The sequence below is a fragment of the Elaeis guineensis genome, chromosome 2 (genome assembly GCF_000442705.2).
Source record: "Elaeis guineensis isolate ETL-2024a chromosome 2, EG11, whole genome shotgun sequence".
Lineage (NCBI taxonomy): Eukaryota > Viridiplantae > Streptophyta > Magnoliopsida > Arecales > Arecaceae > Elaeis > Elaeis guineensis.
The window spans coordinates 73,658,281-73,676,983 of record NC_025994.2 but is presented as its reverse complement, the minus strand read 5'-3'; the positions used below and the strand labels follow the sequence as shown (position 1 = coordinate 73,676,983).

General features: G+C 39.7%; 2 protein-coding genes across 2 annotated transcripts; one reads left to right on the top strand and one right to left on the bottom strand.

Moving 5' to 3' along the window:
- Positions 1–6,926: 6,926 nt before the first annotated feature.
- On the top strand, positions 6,927–10,204 carry LOC140855640 (indole-3-acetic acid-amido synthetase GH3.8-like). Its single transcript, XM_073251853.1, has 3 exons — positions 6,927–7,339; positions 7,470–7,571; positions 8,534–10,204. The coding sequence occupies exons 1-3, from the start codon at positions 7,020–7,022 to the stop codon at positions 9,894–9,896; spliced, it is 1,785 nt and encodes a 594-aa protein (XP_073107954.1). The 5' UTR covers positions 6,927–7,019; the 3' UTR covers positions 9,897–10,204.
- Positions 10,205–11,317: 1,113 nt separating this feature from the next.
- LOC140855272 (uncharacterized) lies at positions 11,318–17,855 on the bottom strand. Its single transcript, XM_073251138.1, has 5 exons — positions 17,710–17,855; positions 16,057–16,354; positions 14,689–14,796; positions 12,102–12,346; positions 11,318–12,010 (listed from the first exon to the last, which is right to left on the bottom strand). The coding sequence occupies exons 1-5, from the start codon at positions 17,853–17,855 to the stop codon at positions 11,902–11,904; spliced, it is 906 nt and encodes a 301-aa protein (XP_073107239.1). The 3' UTR covers positions 11,318–11,901.
- Positions 17,856–18,703: the final 848 nt, after the last annotated feature.

Here is an 18,703-nt window from a genome sequence, read left to right as displayed (position 1 = left end):
AACCTCATAGTCTTTGCTCTTCCTTGCCGTCCTAGAACTCCTACAGAAGAAGCATTTTACTATATGAACCGTAGATTCACTGTTTGAACTCCAGACGTTTTTCTATTGAAATCTTGAGACAGATTTCAACGTAGGAAGATAACAAGTAGGCCTTAACAAGAAACACCAAGCCTAACGTGGTTGGACCACCCTAAAAATTCTATATCTTTTGGTGACAATGGATGCCATTATTCTGTCCATGCCGCCTCCTTTTTTTTTTTTTGCTCTAGTGGCTTGTTGATTAGTATTTCTTCATATCTGCTCCTTTGAAAACAAGGAGATACCATCAGACTAAAGAGATTAAAAGGGAAAGAGACAGGTCAGCTTTCCCTATCAAGCTGATCTCTCCAATCACACTTCTTCGAATGATTAATCACCATTAGGAGTTGAGGATTCCCCCTAATAATCTAGATACCAGTCCTAGCTCATTAGTGTCAAATATCAATTAATTTGTAACAGTGATACAATATTGTTTGGTGAATGTCATGACTGTGATAGGCAACAAGGTGGTCCACAGCACTTTTTAACATTCAAAAAAGGAGGAAAAATATTGTACACTTGGTCTATAGCTGCCACATTTTATGCCGTCTCTATCTCAATTTGTCCCGGTGGACTAGTATAATGATTCTGACCTCTATGTGCTATAAAATTTTTTTGTGGAAACGGGGATAATGACTAGCATTACGCTCGCCAAAACTTTAATAAGTTCTAGATGAAACTTATTTGTCCAAGCACAATATGCAAGAACTTGGTTTTGAATCCATCATGCCCATAAATAATTGCTAGCTTTGTTCATCCCCTCCATGTTTTTTTGAGAAGAATTGCTATGTTTTATATTCTAACATTGCAGCACTACAACAATGTTTGGTATGCTAGGAATTTTGGTGCATCTTTTGATTGATTCAGTTTAATTGCCTAATAATAAAGTTGCTTTTCTTTATCAAGTTCATTGTGATCATAAAGCATCAAGCAAACAACTAGGACTCGCCCTATTTTTAAGATCAAATGTTCTAGCATTATGTTAATCATTCCTCTAATGATGTTAGCACTTACATACTATGCTTAGTTATATTGTTTATGTGATCAATTAGATTAGAATATTAGCCACTTCATGGAAAAAAATTAGTCTTCACGTGAGACATAAATTAATTTTAATCTTCTAGTAACCCATGTTGTAGAAAATATACCCCTCCGGTTCACCAAGAAATGAAGTTAAAGGAACTTAAAATGCACATCCGAATTCAAAAATAAAAATTAGAAGTTGCATTGGAACATCGGCCAAAGTTCTTAAAAGAGTCCAAGATTTCTGGCGAAATTTCAAACAAACCACCATAGACAACAAGAAGATAAATAGTTATAGCAATCCATCATTTTTTCTGTACTGTGTTTGATAGTCTTTGTGTGCTATATATGTGTCCCCCTATTTTCGTGGCCAAAGTCCAGAAAAAATCAATAAATTGGTGGTGTGAAAAGAAATGCATAGCATGCCACCGGTGCAGAGTCAGAAACTCCAAGAGAATAATTGGGTACGGAATTGCCTTCAAACTATAAGGATTTTTTGATTACAAAACTATCATCTACTTCTAAGAAAAATGCTGTAAAATATGATTCAAAAGATAAACTAAACAAGTAGATAAAGTAAAATTTTCTATTAAGCTGAGATATCTTTCTTGTACGTTTACAACCAATTTAAATAAATTACACAATATAGTTACAACCCAACTCATCCAATTTTTTATAACCATCTCTCTTTAAAATGGTTCCCGATATCATTTAAATTCAATACTTTCAAACCTTTCACGTGTTAGCCTTTTTTACTTGACCCCTATCATCTGGTCTACTAAGTCCAAATAACTTATGGGTGTACATTTATAGTGCAAATAATGTCCTTCATACCTTTTAATCCAACAGGTAAGAGGGTTATAAGATGTATTAGTGACTTTAACTTCATCATCTATTTTTCTTAGCCTTGCTTAATTAATAACCAATTATTAAGATTTCAGTCACAAATGTCATTCACTATTCCCAAATATCGAAAATCTTTTACATGTGTCAACTTCTCCTTAGATGTTTTTGTTGAATTGACATTTTTAAGATACATCATATCTTAAATCTCTCCTTCTTTTTCTATCTTAGTTTACTTAGACTCCTGTATCCTCTATTTCAAGCTTCTTCCATTGCATCTTCCTCCCTTCCATTGATTGAACAATATGAAAAATGCAAGAGAAAACTTGAAGCTTCCAATATTCTTGACTTGATTAATCCTTAGGTATTTATATTTGAACCTTCTAGCTTTATTATCCTAGATCCCATCTTTAATTTCGATGTTCCTTCGTCCTTTCTCTCCATTTATCCAATTCATCACAAAGAAGCCTTTTTATACCAACAATCCATCTTTAAAACTACTATTTGGAAGGATATGAACCCTCAAAGATTTTGACCTACTTTTTTTTTCTTCTCGGGACTGTTGGTTCGGTGAGTCTCTATTGGGATTTCATGATTTCATGCATACAAAAATTTTGAAATGAGTACGTAATGAAAATTTTAAAAAATTCAGATTAAATCTAATTTAATCTAAGCATGATAAGATCAAATCTTAAAATCATAAAATAAGATCTACATATGTGAGATAAGATTCAGATACATAAATCAAATAGAGAAAAATAAATAGAAAAGATCTAATCTTTATACCTTAACGCGGGTCGATTTACGTCACGAACTAATGATCGTGGATATCTTCTAAAAGTTTCTTGAAACCGCACAAGTATCTGGCCTCTACAGATATCCACACGAGATTTCGATCTGATCAGAAGCTTCTTGATCTCACCGAAGTGCTAGCTCCCTTGCAGAGATCGTATCTTAATAGTTGAAAATTCTTCGCTTCTCTCAAGACTCTTTTAGAGAAGAAGAAGAAAACAGGAGGATGATAATCTCTACACTAGAGATTATGAGAAGAACACTTTCTTCTCTTTCTTCCTAAAATCCATGCACCAAATCTCTATGCTAGAGATGTAAGAATATATATCCAACTCTTGGACAAAGAGGAGAAAAAAATCTATGTCCAAACTAGGACAAAAGATGGGAGAGAAGGTCCTAACAATCAACTTTTGGTTGTTGGTAAGAAAGAAGAGATAGAAGCTAACAAACCTCACACCCTTAGACCTTCATGCTGTGCCTCTCCCCTTAGGAATTTTTCATGCACGCCTCCTCTACTTTTGGCATCCAAATACTGATCACCATCAGGTTGGGTACCGCCTCTCATAATCCCATCTTTAAATAGGAATAGATAGTGTATTTGGTTAGAGTCCAAACTTCCTTAGACTCTTAAATCATGCCGCCCAAATCTTATCTTTTTTTGTGCCAAGATATCTCACAGAGAAAAGAATTTTTTCATGAATTCTTACATACAAAAAGGAGAGGGGCGTGGGGTATTTATGGCGTCCCAAATCTAAGTGGGCGTGGGGCTTCATAATGGTGCAAGGAGAGGTAAAGTCCTAACCACTTAGGACTTCTCTTTAAGTGGCTAATTTAAAAAAAAAATAAAACTCTAATCAATCCTAATCATATTAGGACTTGATTGGACCCAAATAGATTAAAATTCTAATCTGATTAGGAGCCCAAATTATTTAGATTAAAATCTAATCTAATTAAGAATTAGATATCACTTAATCTGAATTTTTAATTTTCACTGCGTACTTGTTTTAAAATTTTTGCATGTATGAAACTATGAAATCCCAACAATGGTATCAGAGTCACATCATATGCATGAGATTAGGATTTAGATCTGAAATCTGTAGAGAAAAATTTTAGATCTAAAAATTTTTGATGTCGTTCTGACATAAGATTGCCCTGGCATAACTTATTATGTTATATGATTGTCCTAGAATGATATTAAAATTTTTAATTAAAATAGAATTTTAGATCTGATTTTTCATCATATATGTGATATCTGATTTCTAATTAAAATTTCTAATTAAAATCAAGAATAGGCTGGATATGATCCCCTTGATTCTGTGGCACCATTATTTATATTGGGGCTCTTTATTGTGGCTGATATATAGGATTACTATATACTGTATAAGAGTCCGACTCTGCAGTGCGCACTCATACCAACCCCAATTTCAAGATTAAAAATGGGACCTGATTCATTCAGTTCTTATGGCAATGGCACCATTGTGGATCCCATATATTGCCTGCCCAGCATCGTTCACATCTCCTTCTGGAACTTATTTGCCCCCCAGTGTTAAAGGCTACCATTAGATTGGGTTTCGCTCTATTCTCAAAATGACCACTGTAATTGGTAACGGACACGTTCGGCCTATATCCAGTCATAGTTCCCATTGCACATGCATTAGCCTCATTTAACCTCAAATTTGGTCAGTAATTGGCCGAAGTGGCTGTATAAGATGCAATCGAAGGTCCAGTCGAAACTCTTATGTTCATCAAATAAGGCTTTATTCCGGATGACTCTTCTTCATAGTATTTGGTCTTTTCTTTATCATAAAACATCATCTTTTTCAGATCAGGGTGCTCTAGGATTTTCATATTTCGATACTATAAACCTTATGTAGGCAACCCTTATGTTGTTGATGGGGCGTTTTCCAAAGGCTATACCACTGGGACCATATTCCAAAGTATAAGTAAGGACTGATTTTGTCCGATCAATAACGTAATTAACTTGTCGAATTATTTGGACAAAAGTGAAGAACTTTCTTGCTGACTTACTAGTGGCCTCGTGACTGTAGCAAATTGACTGATAATTGCTTTGACAAGAATTTTCTGATTTTTATCTAGATGATAATGAAATTGCATCATAATATCTTTCATCTAGTGTACAACCCATTGGAAAGTTACCAAGGTAGAAAGCTGGCTTTCATGTTGGCCAACTTTCTTTTCTAATGACACTCCTTGTTAGGATTCATTGCTAACGGCATTAATCTATTGTAAGGATGAATCGGACTCTACTTGTTCAGCCGAGAGAACCTACTAATCTTCAACATGTTGACCACTAGTAGGAAGAGTTTCTAACTATTCCATAGTGAAGGTTTGAACTTTAACCTTTTTTTTCGGTGGCATTCCATATTGTCCCATCAAGCATGCCAAAAATTATTTCTTTGTTTTCATGGCTGAAGTTCAGAAAAATCAATAAATTAGTGGTACAAAAAAAAATATGTGGCGTATCACCGACATAGGATCAAAAACTCAAAGAGGATGATAGGGTTTGAAATTACCTTAAAACTTCGAAAATTTTTGGATTACAGAACTACCATGCACTCCTAAAAAAAATTTATAAAATATAATTCAAAAGATAAAGTAAACAAATAGATAAAATAGAATTTCTTTTGATCTGAGATATGTTTTTTGTGCGGTGACATCCAATTTACAATACAGTTACAATCCAACTCATCCATTTCTTTATAATCGTCTCTTTTTAAAATGGTTCCAATATCATTTAAACTCATCTCTTTTTAAAATAGTTCCAATATCATTTAAATTCAGCGCTTTTGTGCCTTTCACTTGTTAGCTTTCTTTACCGGCCCATCATCTAGTCCGCTACGCCTAAGTAACTTGTAAATATAAATTTATGGTGCAAACAACATGGCATATGATTATAGTAGTCATTTTCTTGGATACAAATTATGGCAGTCATTTAAGAGGAAAGATTCAGTTCAAGCATTGTGTACTTGGTTAAGCAATAACCATCAATTCCTAAACAAATGGATTTCTATCCCGAATACTCAAATATTTCATAATTTATACTTACTTCCACATAGATCATGCTCTGTTGGTTTAAAAGTAGCAAGACAAACATGGCTTTCGCTTGTATATTTTCCTTGCTTAACATGTCTAGCATTCAAAAATCTCCTTGAAACTCATTATCATGGATCATTAAACAATTAATTGTAAAGATTTTGTTCTGATGTTGCATAGGAACCATCGGCACTCGAAAACGACGGATTCATATAGGTTTATATATAAAAGACACCTATTTTCCCCACCATGATATCAAATCATTCACTTCAAAAAAGTCACAGATTACCCACCATATCTCTCAGTCCATGTCAATGCCTAGGCTAACATGGTACTCAATCTCCAGATGACCACATATTTTACATCTAGCCTCCTACATCCTACAATCTCTTCTCATTCCGCAAGAAACTCCATCCTCGCTTTCTGACGCTAGAATCGCATGGCAAGAAACACTTCAGTTACCTACGTATGGAAAGTCTCAGTCAAAAAAATAATAATAATAATAATAAAAAGCAGTTACTAGGTCCAAAATGAAACCCTAGAGTTACCCTTCAACTGTGGGACTCTTCCTATTACTCAATCTGGCAGCAACTATCTTTAATATGGTGTAACATTTTATGTGCCATGCTACTAAACAATCTAAGACTGCCCTCACAAAGAAACAAAACTCTTTTTTGGCGAGTGAGAGGAGACATGATTATCATCTCCTCCCCCATCCGTCCAGGGGAACGTCACGAACGACGGCAGCTGCCTGGGCCGCCGGCAGCCCATCCTTATCATGGGCCACCACCCCCAACCATTCCCATACCTCCACGTGTCACCATGACGTGCGCCACGACAGCCTCTGACCTGGCAACTGACAACGTGGCCAAGACCCCGGACCCACGTGTCGGCCTCGAACCGGGCCTCTGACGCCACTGTGGGCCATCCCCTGCCCCCGCTCGGCCCAACACATCCGACGACACCAACGCTCGCCCGTGTCCACTACGTGCATGGCTCCATCCCCTCCCCTTCGGCCCCACCCCACCCTCTCCGCCCCACCCCCCCTCTCTCTCTCTCTCTCTCTATGCCAAGGCTCCAAGCGCTTCTATAAATAGCCCTCCCTTTGGAACCCTTTCTCCATCCCGTTCTCATTTCTCCTTCTCTCTCTCTCTCTCTCTCTCATACACACACTCTTTTTAGCTCTCTATATCTCTCGTTAATCTTGAGATTAATTAAGTTTGTTAGCAATGGTTGTGGAGACGACCGTTTCAACACCGCTGGGGCCGGCGGCATGCGAGAATGATGCGAAGAAGCTTGAGTTTATCGAGGAGATGACGGCGAACACGGATAAGGTACAGGAGAAGGTGCTGGCGGAGATCTTAAGCCAGAACGCCGAGACGGAGTATTTGCAGAGGTATAAGTTGGGGGGGGCGAAGGACCGGGACGCGTTCAAGGCGAAGCTCCCGGTGGTGACCTACGAGGACCTGCAGCCGGAGATCCAGAGGATCGCAAACGGCGACCGCTCGGCGATTCTCTCGGCTCACCCTATTTCCGAGTTCCTCACCAGGTGCACCACTTTGATTTTTTCTTTAGTACTTGTTAGTCTTTGTTGATGATTTCGGATCGAGTCATATATATTACGAGTTGTACTTTAAAAAAAAAAAAAAGATGGTGATTTGTGATGGTTGGCGTGGTAGTTCTGGGACTTCGGCTGGGGAGAGGAAGTTGATGCCCACCATTCAAGAGGAATTGGACCGGCGTCAGCTGCTCTACAGCCTTCTCATGCCGGTCATGAACATGTGGGTATCGTTTTTTTTTTTTCTTCTTAATTTCTTTTATTTCATTTGACCACCTCGATGGATTTTGCCCATGTACACAAGTATCTGCTGTACCATATATAAATTAAACTTGTTATTAAATGTCTGATCACTTCTCGACACAAAAAAAAAAAAAAAAGGGAAAAGGAAAAAAAGAAAGATACCTAGATCGATATCACCTGCATGTGGTGAGGGAGATTTAGGTTGGACCTGGACAAGAAAATCATGTCTATAGTCTCAGTGGATTGACCTTGGTTGGTAGTTAATTATCCAGTTTGGTATTTACATTGGATCACCTCTTTAAGAATTAAAAGGTTGATAGTTAATCTATTTTTAAATTTATGGGATTGATACAAGGTCATCATCTAGTTGCAATTGATGAAGGGGTAGGTTGCATTAATTGAACCAGCATCCTACATGGTACACAGGGAGGTTCTATCTTTAATGGCAGTAACTTTTCACTTTGATCAATCCAATCTTACGTACGGTCTTCTTTTATGAATACTTCGCAAGTTATTTAGGGGTTATGTGCTAAATTGCATCCTCCGATATCAATGGGACAAATAGAAACTGTTGTAGCCCAGGGACTTTTACATCAAACCTTAGGATTTGAAGGATACACTATTTACTAAAGATTTCTTTTGTTGTATATATATTTATCTTTGAAAAATTAATGTTCTGTTTTGATGGGAGGAAAACTATAATGTCGACCCTAAAAATGGAAAGTGGCTTAGGTGCATGTACCTTCAAAATATAAGAATATCATGTGTGCAAAGAAAATATTGACATAAATAAACTAGTTACTGAGAAGATTAATCTTCATCAATTCATTCGTTATTTTCCAACTTGTATTTTTTGTCCTTGTGGCAAAAGTCTCAGAATGATTTCTTTGTCTAATAGTATCATCATCAGCTCTAAATATTTGGTACGTGCAACAAGTACAGATACGTGCCAGGCCTAGACAAGGGCAAGGGCCTCTACTTCCTGTTCGTCAAGGCCGAGACCAAGACCCCCGGCGGCCTCACCGCCCGGCCGGTGCTCACCAGCTACTACAAGAGCGACCACTTCAAGCGCCGCCCCTTCGACCCCTACAACGTCTACACCAGCCCCACTGCCGCCATCCTCTGCGCCGACTCCTTCCAGAGCATGTACTCCCAGATGCTCTGCGGCCTCCTCCAACGCCACGACGTCCTCCGCGTCGGCGCCGTCTTCGCCTCCGGCCTCCTCCGCGCCATCCGCTTCCTCCAGCTCCACTGGCGGGACCTCTCCACCGACATCGCCACCGGCACCCTCAGCCCCAGGATCACCGACCCCTCCGTCCGCGCCGCCGTGGCCGACCTCCTCCGCCCCGACCCCGCCCTCGCCCAATACATCACCTCCGAGTGCTCCACCGACAGCTGGGCCGGCATCATCACCCGAATCTGGCCCAACACCAAGTACCTCGACGTCATCGTCACCGGCGCCATGGCGCAGTACATCCCCACCCTCGAGTACTACAGCGGGGGGCTTCCCATGGCCTGCACCATGTACGCCTCCTCGGAGTGCTACTTTGGCCTCAACCTCAAGCCAATGTGCACGCCGAGCGAGGTCTCCTACACCATCATGCCCAACATGGCCTACTTCGAATTCCTCCCCCACGAGCCCTGCTCCACCGGACTAAACATTCCCAAGCTCGTCGACCTAGCCGACGTCGAGCTCGGTAAGGAATACGAGCTCGTGATCACCACATACGCTGGGCTCTACCGCTACCGAGTTGGGGATATACTGAGAGTGACCGGGTTCCACAACAGGGCGCCGCAGTTCCGGTTCATAAGGAGGAAGAACGTCTTGCTGAGCATCGAGTCGGATAAGACCGACGAGGCGGAGCTGCAGGCGGCGGTGGAGCGGGCGTCGGCGCTGCTGCGGCCGTACGGGGCGAGCGTGGTGGAGTACACGAGCCAGGCGGACACGCGGGCGATCCCGGGGCACTACGTGATATACTGGGAGCTGTTGGTGAGGGAGGAGGGGAGGTGGCCGGAGGGGGAAGTGCTGGAGAGATGCTGCCTGGAGATGGAGGAGGCGATGAACACGGTCTACCGGCAGAGCCGGCTGGCCGACGGATCCATAGGGCCGCTGGAGATAAGGGTGGTCAAGGCCGGGACGTTCGAGGAGCTCATGGACTATGCCATCTCCCGTGGGGCTTCCATTAACCAGTACAAGGTGCCGAGGTGTGTGAGCTTCCCGCCGGTCATAGAGCTGCTGGACTCGAGGGTGGTGTCGGCCCACTTCAGCCCGGCCTGTCCCAAGTGGGCCCCCACTAGGAGCTAGTGGTCCGGGTGGGACCCGGAGGGCATCTCGACCAACCGAACGACCAACAACTACTCGACTAGTTATTTTAGTTGCATGTTTGATTGATAATCGGCGTCAGGGATGCCGGCTACTTTAGGCTTTCGGATAAGTTCATCCGGCATTAGTTATATAGTTTGTATGTTTGATTGCTGATCGGCGTCAATGATGCCGGTTTCTTTAGGCTTCTGGATAACTTAATCGGGTGGTTCTTTTCGCTTCTGTATTAAGATTGTCGTGTTTGGTTGGGCTCTTGCTCGTGTTAATTATAAATTAAGTGCTGTCGTTTTGGATCTCGATCTTGACTATATGTAATGGGTTTTGTTTTTTGGTGGTGGTTAAGATGGATGGACCACTGTACTGGTTGATTTGAAGGGCTATCCATCATTTGAACTGAGATAGAGGGACAGAACTTGGCTACTTGAGATGCGGTTAGGTCACACTTGTTTCCGTTGGTAGGGAGTAGAGAGTGATGTGTGGAAAGGGACCTGGAGAACTGTGGAGGTTGCTCTGGAATTTGGGAAAACCCAAACAAAGTGAACGGCCCTTGGACCAACCTGCACCCATAGACCAGGAGAAGAAGTACACTAGGCACACTGGAACCACACAACCAGGTTTTCTTTTCTTCTGCGTCTCTAGCTACATTGATGTGGATGTTTCCAAGGGGCTACCAGCATACATGTAGTCAGTCCCCTAGGAAAAATCATAATGATACCGCAACAAAATCCTGATACCCTATGCTGACCCACCTGCCGGTGGGTGCGTGGCTATTAGCTTTAATTTAATGCACAGTGCGGGCATCTAGGGTCAACACAAGGACTCCAAGCGGTCAGATGTAGAACAGTTCTCCAAATAATGGAGCTTGGATCCACTAAGGCATATATAGAAAGATTTTTCTTAATTTTTATATACAAGAGGTGTGATACCATACAAGCAAGTTGGATAGCCAATTGTTAAGGCGTCTGCCCATTTTAACAGACTATAACATCTAGCTCCAGTTGACAAGCATTGCCTTCTTCAACTTGTTGCTGTAGCAGTTCAACGGAATTGGTATCCAAAACATTTTTGAATACACGTACCCAAACAATTGAAAAAAACACACAACATTTTAAGCATGCGGCAGGTGGAACATATCATGGCTTTAATTTGGCTAATAATGGGAAAGAGGGGAATATTTTGGCCGTTCCAGCGTCCCTGAACAGAAGGAAGAAATGGCTTTTTTGCATTTAATATTTCTGTGGGGGTCATGCATTCGAGATATGGTGGACGTGCAGGCCCATGTTGGTTCCCAGAGCCTGAACCTAACGTCCACCTAGGTTTTAAGATGACACAATGTGACTCGGATGAGACCGACATGACGGTGGGAATTTGGTTCTTAAAAATCTTGTACATGTACAAAAAGGTGTAGAAACAGCACAGATGTATTTTTTTCCCCAAGCTGGATTTACCAAAACAGGTAGCATCAAGCGCTCTTGGTGCGTACATTATAATGTCATATATGACATATACATGGAAAAACAAAAAGAACTCGATAACATATTGACCACATTACTGACTACCTGAGAACAAATCCCTGGTTAACAAAATCCATCGGACCACCGCTGGTGCAGCTTCAGCTTCACAATTCAAATTGAAAAAAAAAAAAAAAAAACGCAGCTTGAGCATAACATGGGTAGTCAGAAACCGGACAATAAAATTTACAATTGTCATGTACTACAGGTGGTCAGATCTGCATATTTAAGTGTAGCATCTCTCAACGAGCATTCCCTAAGATGATGGAGTACACGAAATCATTCAATTCAAAACATGCACCTTACTGATTTCCCACAACCAAACACTGCCGAAAGTCAAGTGCTTGCCTTGGTTGTATCTTGCAATCATCCAACTATGATCTCCGTGATCCTTTTCAGTGCAACAATATAGGACAAAGTGGCTCGTTTAGCACGCATCTCTGAGATGAACTTGGAATCAGCTGTCAAGCAACATTTTAATCACTGTTTTGAGAAACCGATTCTGTATCACCAGAGATAGTAAAAAGTTGCATCAGCTCTAACCGGTACTCCAGACCTCTAAGGTAGTGGCCCAAAAGCATGCACCTGTGACCATGGCAAAACCAAGTTCGAATTTCAAATTTTAAAAACCATGAGTTGCAAACCACAAGCTACACAAGCAATATGCTACTTGTACCAGAACAGAAGCCGTGCAAGATAATCCCGTGGGACCGATATTAGGGGTTGAAATTGAAGGGAATTGTTCTCGACAAGTTCTGCACAGTCATCCTTTCCAACATTTAAGGTTCCACCTATGGCATTGTCAGATTGAGGAGAAGGCATCGAATGTATTTTTGGAGAAAGAGTTGCAAGGAGGCCATGGACAACAGAGTGGATGGTCTCCTCCACCCCAGGGCAGGTTGGTTCAGAAAGTTCAGCAACCTGCACGTAAAGAAATCTGAACTACATGACATGAATTATTAACTGATAAAGTAAAAAACAAACAGAAAAAAATCTACTGAATTGGCTGTTGAGCTTGATGTATATTTTGACTCATTTCTTATCAGCTTAAACTTTTAGGTCAATAGTTAACTAACACATCATGAAAACTCAGTTTGTCGGAGGCCACGCGTAACCTCCAGTTCAGTTATTTATCTAATTATCACGAATTATCTGTTATCCTGATGCTTGTCCGCTATCAACTTGTCTCTGTTTCGACTTAGTTATCCCCCCACGTGCATGGACCACAACACACATGAGAGGAGAGTTCTTTTTTTTCTTTGAAGGAGTGGGTGGGCAAGCAGTGTGGTTTGTTTTTAAGCCTGATATACATTGTTGATCTACTCCTCATCAGCTAAAGCACTTGAGGTCCACTGATTAGTTAACAATGGTCCCTTTTGCTGCAAGGCTCCAATGTTTAAAGAACAGAAGTATAGGAGCATCACAAAATTAAAGAAAAAAAATCAGAGAACATTTTCCTTTCCCAGTATAATAATTGTCTCGTGTTATTGCTTCAGGCTTTAATCCAACATCAAAAGTAGAGTATGAATCAGCTTTAATTTTTGTAGCCCCATTCCAGACCTAACTTCTAAAAGTAGACATGGTCATGCTTAGGTGAGATTTAACATTCATGATTGATATAACTGTATTACAGCAGCCTACATGGTTCAATGCACCTTGGGCAGTGACATGTATGCCTATCATGTGTCTAATCTTTGTTGCATGAAGACCAGGGCAATGAAAATCATCCAGAACTGATCATCACAGTAACCTGGTGCTCCATAGTAGGTGCAATGGTGATCCATGCACATTTAAGGAATTTTGTTTCCTCAAAACTTTCAATCAAAACTCATATGTCTATGCACACAATCAAATGCATCTAGATTCATATGAACCATGTGCAAGCATACATCAACATTAAATAACCCAGAAAGGAAGACCGTAGTCAGAAAACCAAATCACCATCTATTCTGGCATCACAAAAGAGCATCAATAATTACCACACGTTTGAAACTTCATCCCACAAAAATCTATATAGTCTGTTATAAGAGTACCAACATAGTAACTTTTCAATCTCAGTCCAGCATATAAAAGGGTAGAATAAAAATGCTAAACAAACAGGAAAATGGAGGTGCAAAATTGTATCTGGAAATACCCTTTGTGGCAGAATGCGCAGGTTAATTTATCTGAAAAGTGTTCTGGCTAAAACCCCGTGCAATAGTATTCCGTCTTAACAGTGATGGCTGTAAAATCCACAGGCCTGATGAAATCACTTTATATTTGCACGGCTTTGTGTGCATCCTCATTGTACCTTAGCTGCACCTCATGCTTTTCTAAAATTAAATGGAACATTGTTTTTTCCCCATTTTTGCAGAGTTGTCAGGTAAAGACTATTTAAGATCCAGTATGTTCATTATCACGTCAACCTGATACTTCACATACTTTCTTCACCTAGATCATGTGACAAGATAATCGACATATGGTGCTGCACATCTGAAGATAATAACTGTGGAAACTGACCTTCTCCTTGGGCATGTGGGTGCAATTGTGCGCACTTAGAGCATGCCAGATTGCTAATTTGACTCTGTAGCTAGAACAACATCAGGTGCTTTGACCTTCTTTTCAGTTGCGAAAAATGGAGCATATTCTTACGGATAGTTTGCCAAAAATCTATTAAAATATCATATATCAATAACTCATCAAAGCTTGACACATGACCCAGGACATTGATTATCTAATAACACCAAACCCAAAGGGTAACAATATGCTTGATGGCATTTTTGGGTCAATACTTGTCCTACCAGTACTATCATGGTTGGTCATGTGACTTGAAATTCCATCAACATGGTTTCTAATTTCACTATAATTATTCAGTTATTAAATTTAAAGTGCAGGGAAAACATAATATACTAAAAAGTCAATAGGCAAGAGTTCTTTGTAATTTTTACTCAGAATAGCAGAAGAAAGGAGATGAAATTTAATGAGCTTAAATGCTGGAAGTCATCATGGTAGAGATCTCTAACAGTTGCTAATTAAAGGAAGATCAGAATAAGAAAACACTGCACATTTCCATCGCATTACATAGAACTATAACAGTCAAGACTCCAGGAAAACACCTGCTTAAACCCTAGTTCCTATTGCTCAGCATTAACTAATCATTGGTGGAAAAAGGCATTAAATACGCTAGCATGGTTTAAAAAGTGATAGCTAAAAGAACTTATCAGTTTAACTCAATGGTGCAAAAGAGAAATTGCATAATAAATATTTCGAATGAAATCCCTAACCTTCTCAGGTTGTAGCGATCTTAAATAGTCCAACAAGTCATTCTTTTCTTCTCCTACAAAGTGTTGCATTTGTAGCGCAGAGTTTTGCCTTTTGATGTCACGCAGTTCCTGTCAGTTTGGAACAACAAATGTTTAACAAGCAAGCCACATATGGTAATCACAAAATAAAACAAATTCATCTGAGATCCAAACATGACCATAAACAATCAGCAAAAATGTGATCTCAAGAGTAGAACCAATTGAAAATGTACTATGTTTCCAATGATATTGAAAAAAGGCAAGACCAAGAACATTCCTTAGGAACTGTAGAAATGCGTGATGAATTGCTACAAAATCAGTGGAAGAGTGTAATGAGAAGAACTTCAACAGCTCTTTGATTAGTAGAGATAGAAGGTTTATGTTGATGGATGTGGACAAGAGCAGAATGTAGCTATGATGGAGCTGCATTACAGTCATCATACTAATGGAGAACAACCATCAAGAAAAATGTCCTGATAAAAATTGAAATTCAAGATAAACCTCACCAGATGATTATACATGAGTGAGATGATCCGTGATGTACCTGTAATTGGTGTGACAAGTATAGGAATATTATAACAATGCAATTAAAACCATACAATCAATAGCTTTCGATATACAATAAAATTAGGCTATGACTGTCTCTTATAAGATGCAAAACACAAACAGCAACATATTATCAAATGCTACTCTAAAAAGAAGAAGAAAAAGGTGTTTTGGGGGCATGAAATTTGTGCTTGATAAGTGCAGTCGCATGCATTAAGTATAAATCTAAGTGTTTACTCAACAGTTGATGTATGAGACATGGCAAAAGATGCTCAGTACAACCTGATTGAGTGCCTTATAACTAGAGCCTAGCTCATTTTCAATATGCACAAAACACAAATTACAAGATGACACAATTGATAGATTAGTGTACAATGGCTTTGACCAAAAGTTACAGCGCACATTTGTTTTGACTTTATGAGAAATGTCCATTGTGATTCAATGCCAATTTCATACCCTAATCACATTCAGAAAGAGAAGGCATTCCTCCATTTTGTCAAAATTTATCCCAATTTAACTAATATTACAGTTGGCCAGCAAAGAAAAAGACTTGCATAACAAGCTTTACCACTGAGTGTTTGATCAGATGGTATCACACCTTGCCACTTGAGCAAAGAGTTTAGGTTTGTTTTTGGGTTGGAATCGGCCCCAGGGGTGGGGTCAATATAAGGTAGAAAGGCAGAGATTATCCCCACGCAATCTCAAAAAACAAAAGGTGACCAACTATATCATGAAAATCTTTAATTGAAATTTCAAATAAAATATTGGAAAGACACCATTTCAAGTACAAAAATTGGCGTATACCTTTTTCACAGAATTTAGATGAGATTGTAGGTAAAGAATATATTCTTGAGCTTCTGAAGTCATTTCCCCAAGACCTTCAACTCCTGTATTCTCACATTTTGGCTGGTCTTCATTGTTCTCAAGGTTGGGTAACAGATTATGCTCTAAAGAAAAATTGAACATTGTCGTAGTTCTATCCGCAAACTTCTCATGATTATCCACTTCTACAATTTCTGTTTTTCTTTTTTCAGCACGTTCATCATATACATCTAGGATTCTTTCAAGGCATAGCCTATATTCAGCATTTCGCAAGGTATACCTGCAATTCAGACAAAGCTTCTAAAAGTTAAACTTCTGCAAGGATACTAAGTAAAATAGAAAAAAGGAAGACATATAACAAATATATGTCAATGAACCATAAACATTAAACAAAATGAAGTACTTGACAGGCTGTCAAATATGTTCAAGTTTGAATCTTTATGAGTTAAAATCACTACAGAAGATGTTGATTTAAAAAAAAAAAAGTGTAATGGGCAATAAGACCTCATAAGCTGCAAAGTCATATGCCCATGAAAGCCATTTCAAACAGGTAAGAAAAGGTATCTTCATACTGAAGATAACAGGATGAAGAAAACTTAGATGATCTCAGTTCCCTACCAGCAACCACCTACAGTTATGAAGAATGGATAGACAGGAGGTCATCTTTATAAATATTGAACAGAGATAAACACCTCTCCCATGCTTCAATAAAGTATTGCATGACACCACTACTCCCCACACCCTCCCTCCCACCACACCCCTCCCCCCCAAAAAAAAAAAAAAGATAGGGCTGCATTTGACATCGTGGTCACTTTTTGAAGAGAAAAAAAAAGGAAACAGGAAATCTATTTCCATTTTTTTTAGATTTCTGAAAACAGGAAATATGTTTAGTTCACTCCTTTTTTCCTTTATATATATATATATATATAGACTCATTGGAGGGGAAGGTGAGGAGAGGCAGCCAAGGGCAGGCAGTGGGGTTCAAGCCTTGGCCTTGAGGAGGGCTTTGTTGCCGAGATTGGTGAAGACATAGACACCACGGCCAGAGTGGAGGGCATGGATGAGGATGCCTTCCTTCTTGTGAGGGTCAAGTTCGATGGAGGATACAAATTTGCGACCCAGACAAACCATTCAATGAACTGGATTAGCATCTCTGCTGGGTGCCGATGGTACCAAAAAGGCCCTTAGTTTTTCTTGATCGAAATACCAAAAAAACCCGATAGCAATCACAACAAAAGAAAGGAATTTTCATTTTTGCATGTCCTTTTTTCTTCATTTTCTGACTCTTCCTCTCTCCCCTCCATTTCCATTATTATTACTTTATTAACTGCGTAACAATCCCTGATTCCCTGCCTTCAAAACCATCTCCAAACAAAGTCTCCACCTTTATCTGTTTCTGCTTCTCTCCCCCTCTCTCCCTCTTCAAATATCTCTCTCTTTTCCCCCTTCGATCCTTCTAAATCTCATCCATTTTAGCCCTCTGCTGCTTTCTTGGAAGTATTCGGCATTTTGTGATGTCTCGATGGTATACTCTTGGAGGCGAAGAGAAAAGGAGTCAATGAGTATGTGCATGACATGTGCCACCAGGTGCCTAGCAGCGAAGCTCCACTTGCTGGTCACCACATGTCCCCTCACACGACTGAGAGCGGGAACAATGATGAGAGGATTGAGGGGAAGGAGAGGTTGATTTCCACATCCAGCATTGCCACCTCGTCAGCAAAGAGCATGTTGGAGAGGAGGATCCAGCTGTCGGGGAGGTTGGGACAAAACCAAACCACCATCTAGGCCCCTTCTCCACTAGGCAATGCCTTCGTTGGCTTGAACGATGTTGTCACCTCCTCGTTGACCAGGGAGAGGTCAAGGGTGGTGGAGCAGCTAGCGAAGGAAGAATGTTGGAGCGATTAATAGGGAAGTTGGAATGCATGGGAATGGGAGGGGGACGCCCAATATAGGAAGTCACTTTAAAAAAAAAGATGGAAGTGAAAAATTTTCCATTCCAGAAATAATGAAAGATGTTAAAAAAAAAAAAAGAAAAATACTGGAAACAAGGTAATGAAACATAATTTCAATATCAGATTCCATGTTTCTATTTAAAAGAAGAAGGGGAAAAAACAATACCAAACAAGGCCTAAAACTAGAGCCTTAGGATTCAGCTATATTTTAATGGATTAAATAAAATTTCCTAAAATTTTGAAAATAGCTAGCCCTAATCCTCAAGAAATAAATCCCTTGCCTTATCAGCATAAAAGTATGAATAAGACTCATTCCATAAAATAAATTTATCATACTATGGTAAATAATGAATCTCAGAGTAATGATTGCAAACAGAATAACTGAAAAAGAATTGGTGTGAATGATTATGCAACTTAATTGACTCATTAGTCTTCTTAGGCTTATCAAGGTAATATTCCACTCATCAATTTATGGAATAGACAAAATCAATAATGGACAGGCTTACCAAGACCAAAGCCGAGGAAAATTTAGCAATGTTCTCAGATAACTACAGATTGCATACTTTCAAGCTAATTAGATATAGACTACAGAAGTTTCCAATTGTATTTCATCATGGTAACATAGTCACAAACCTAAAGTTGCAAAATTGACACTGTGTTAGAAGATAAAAATATGA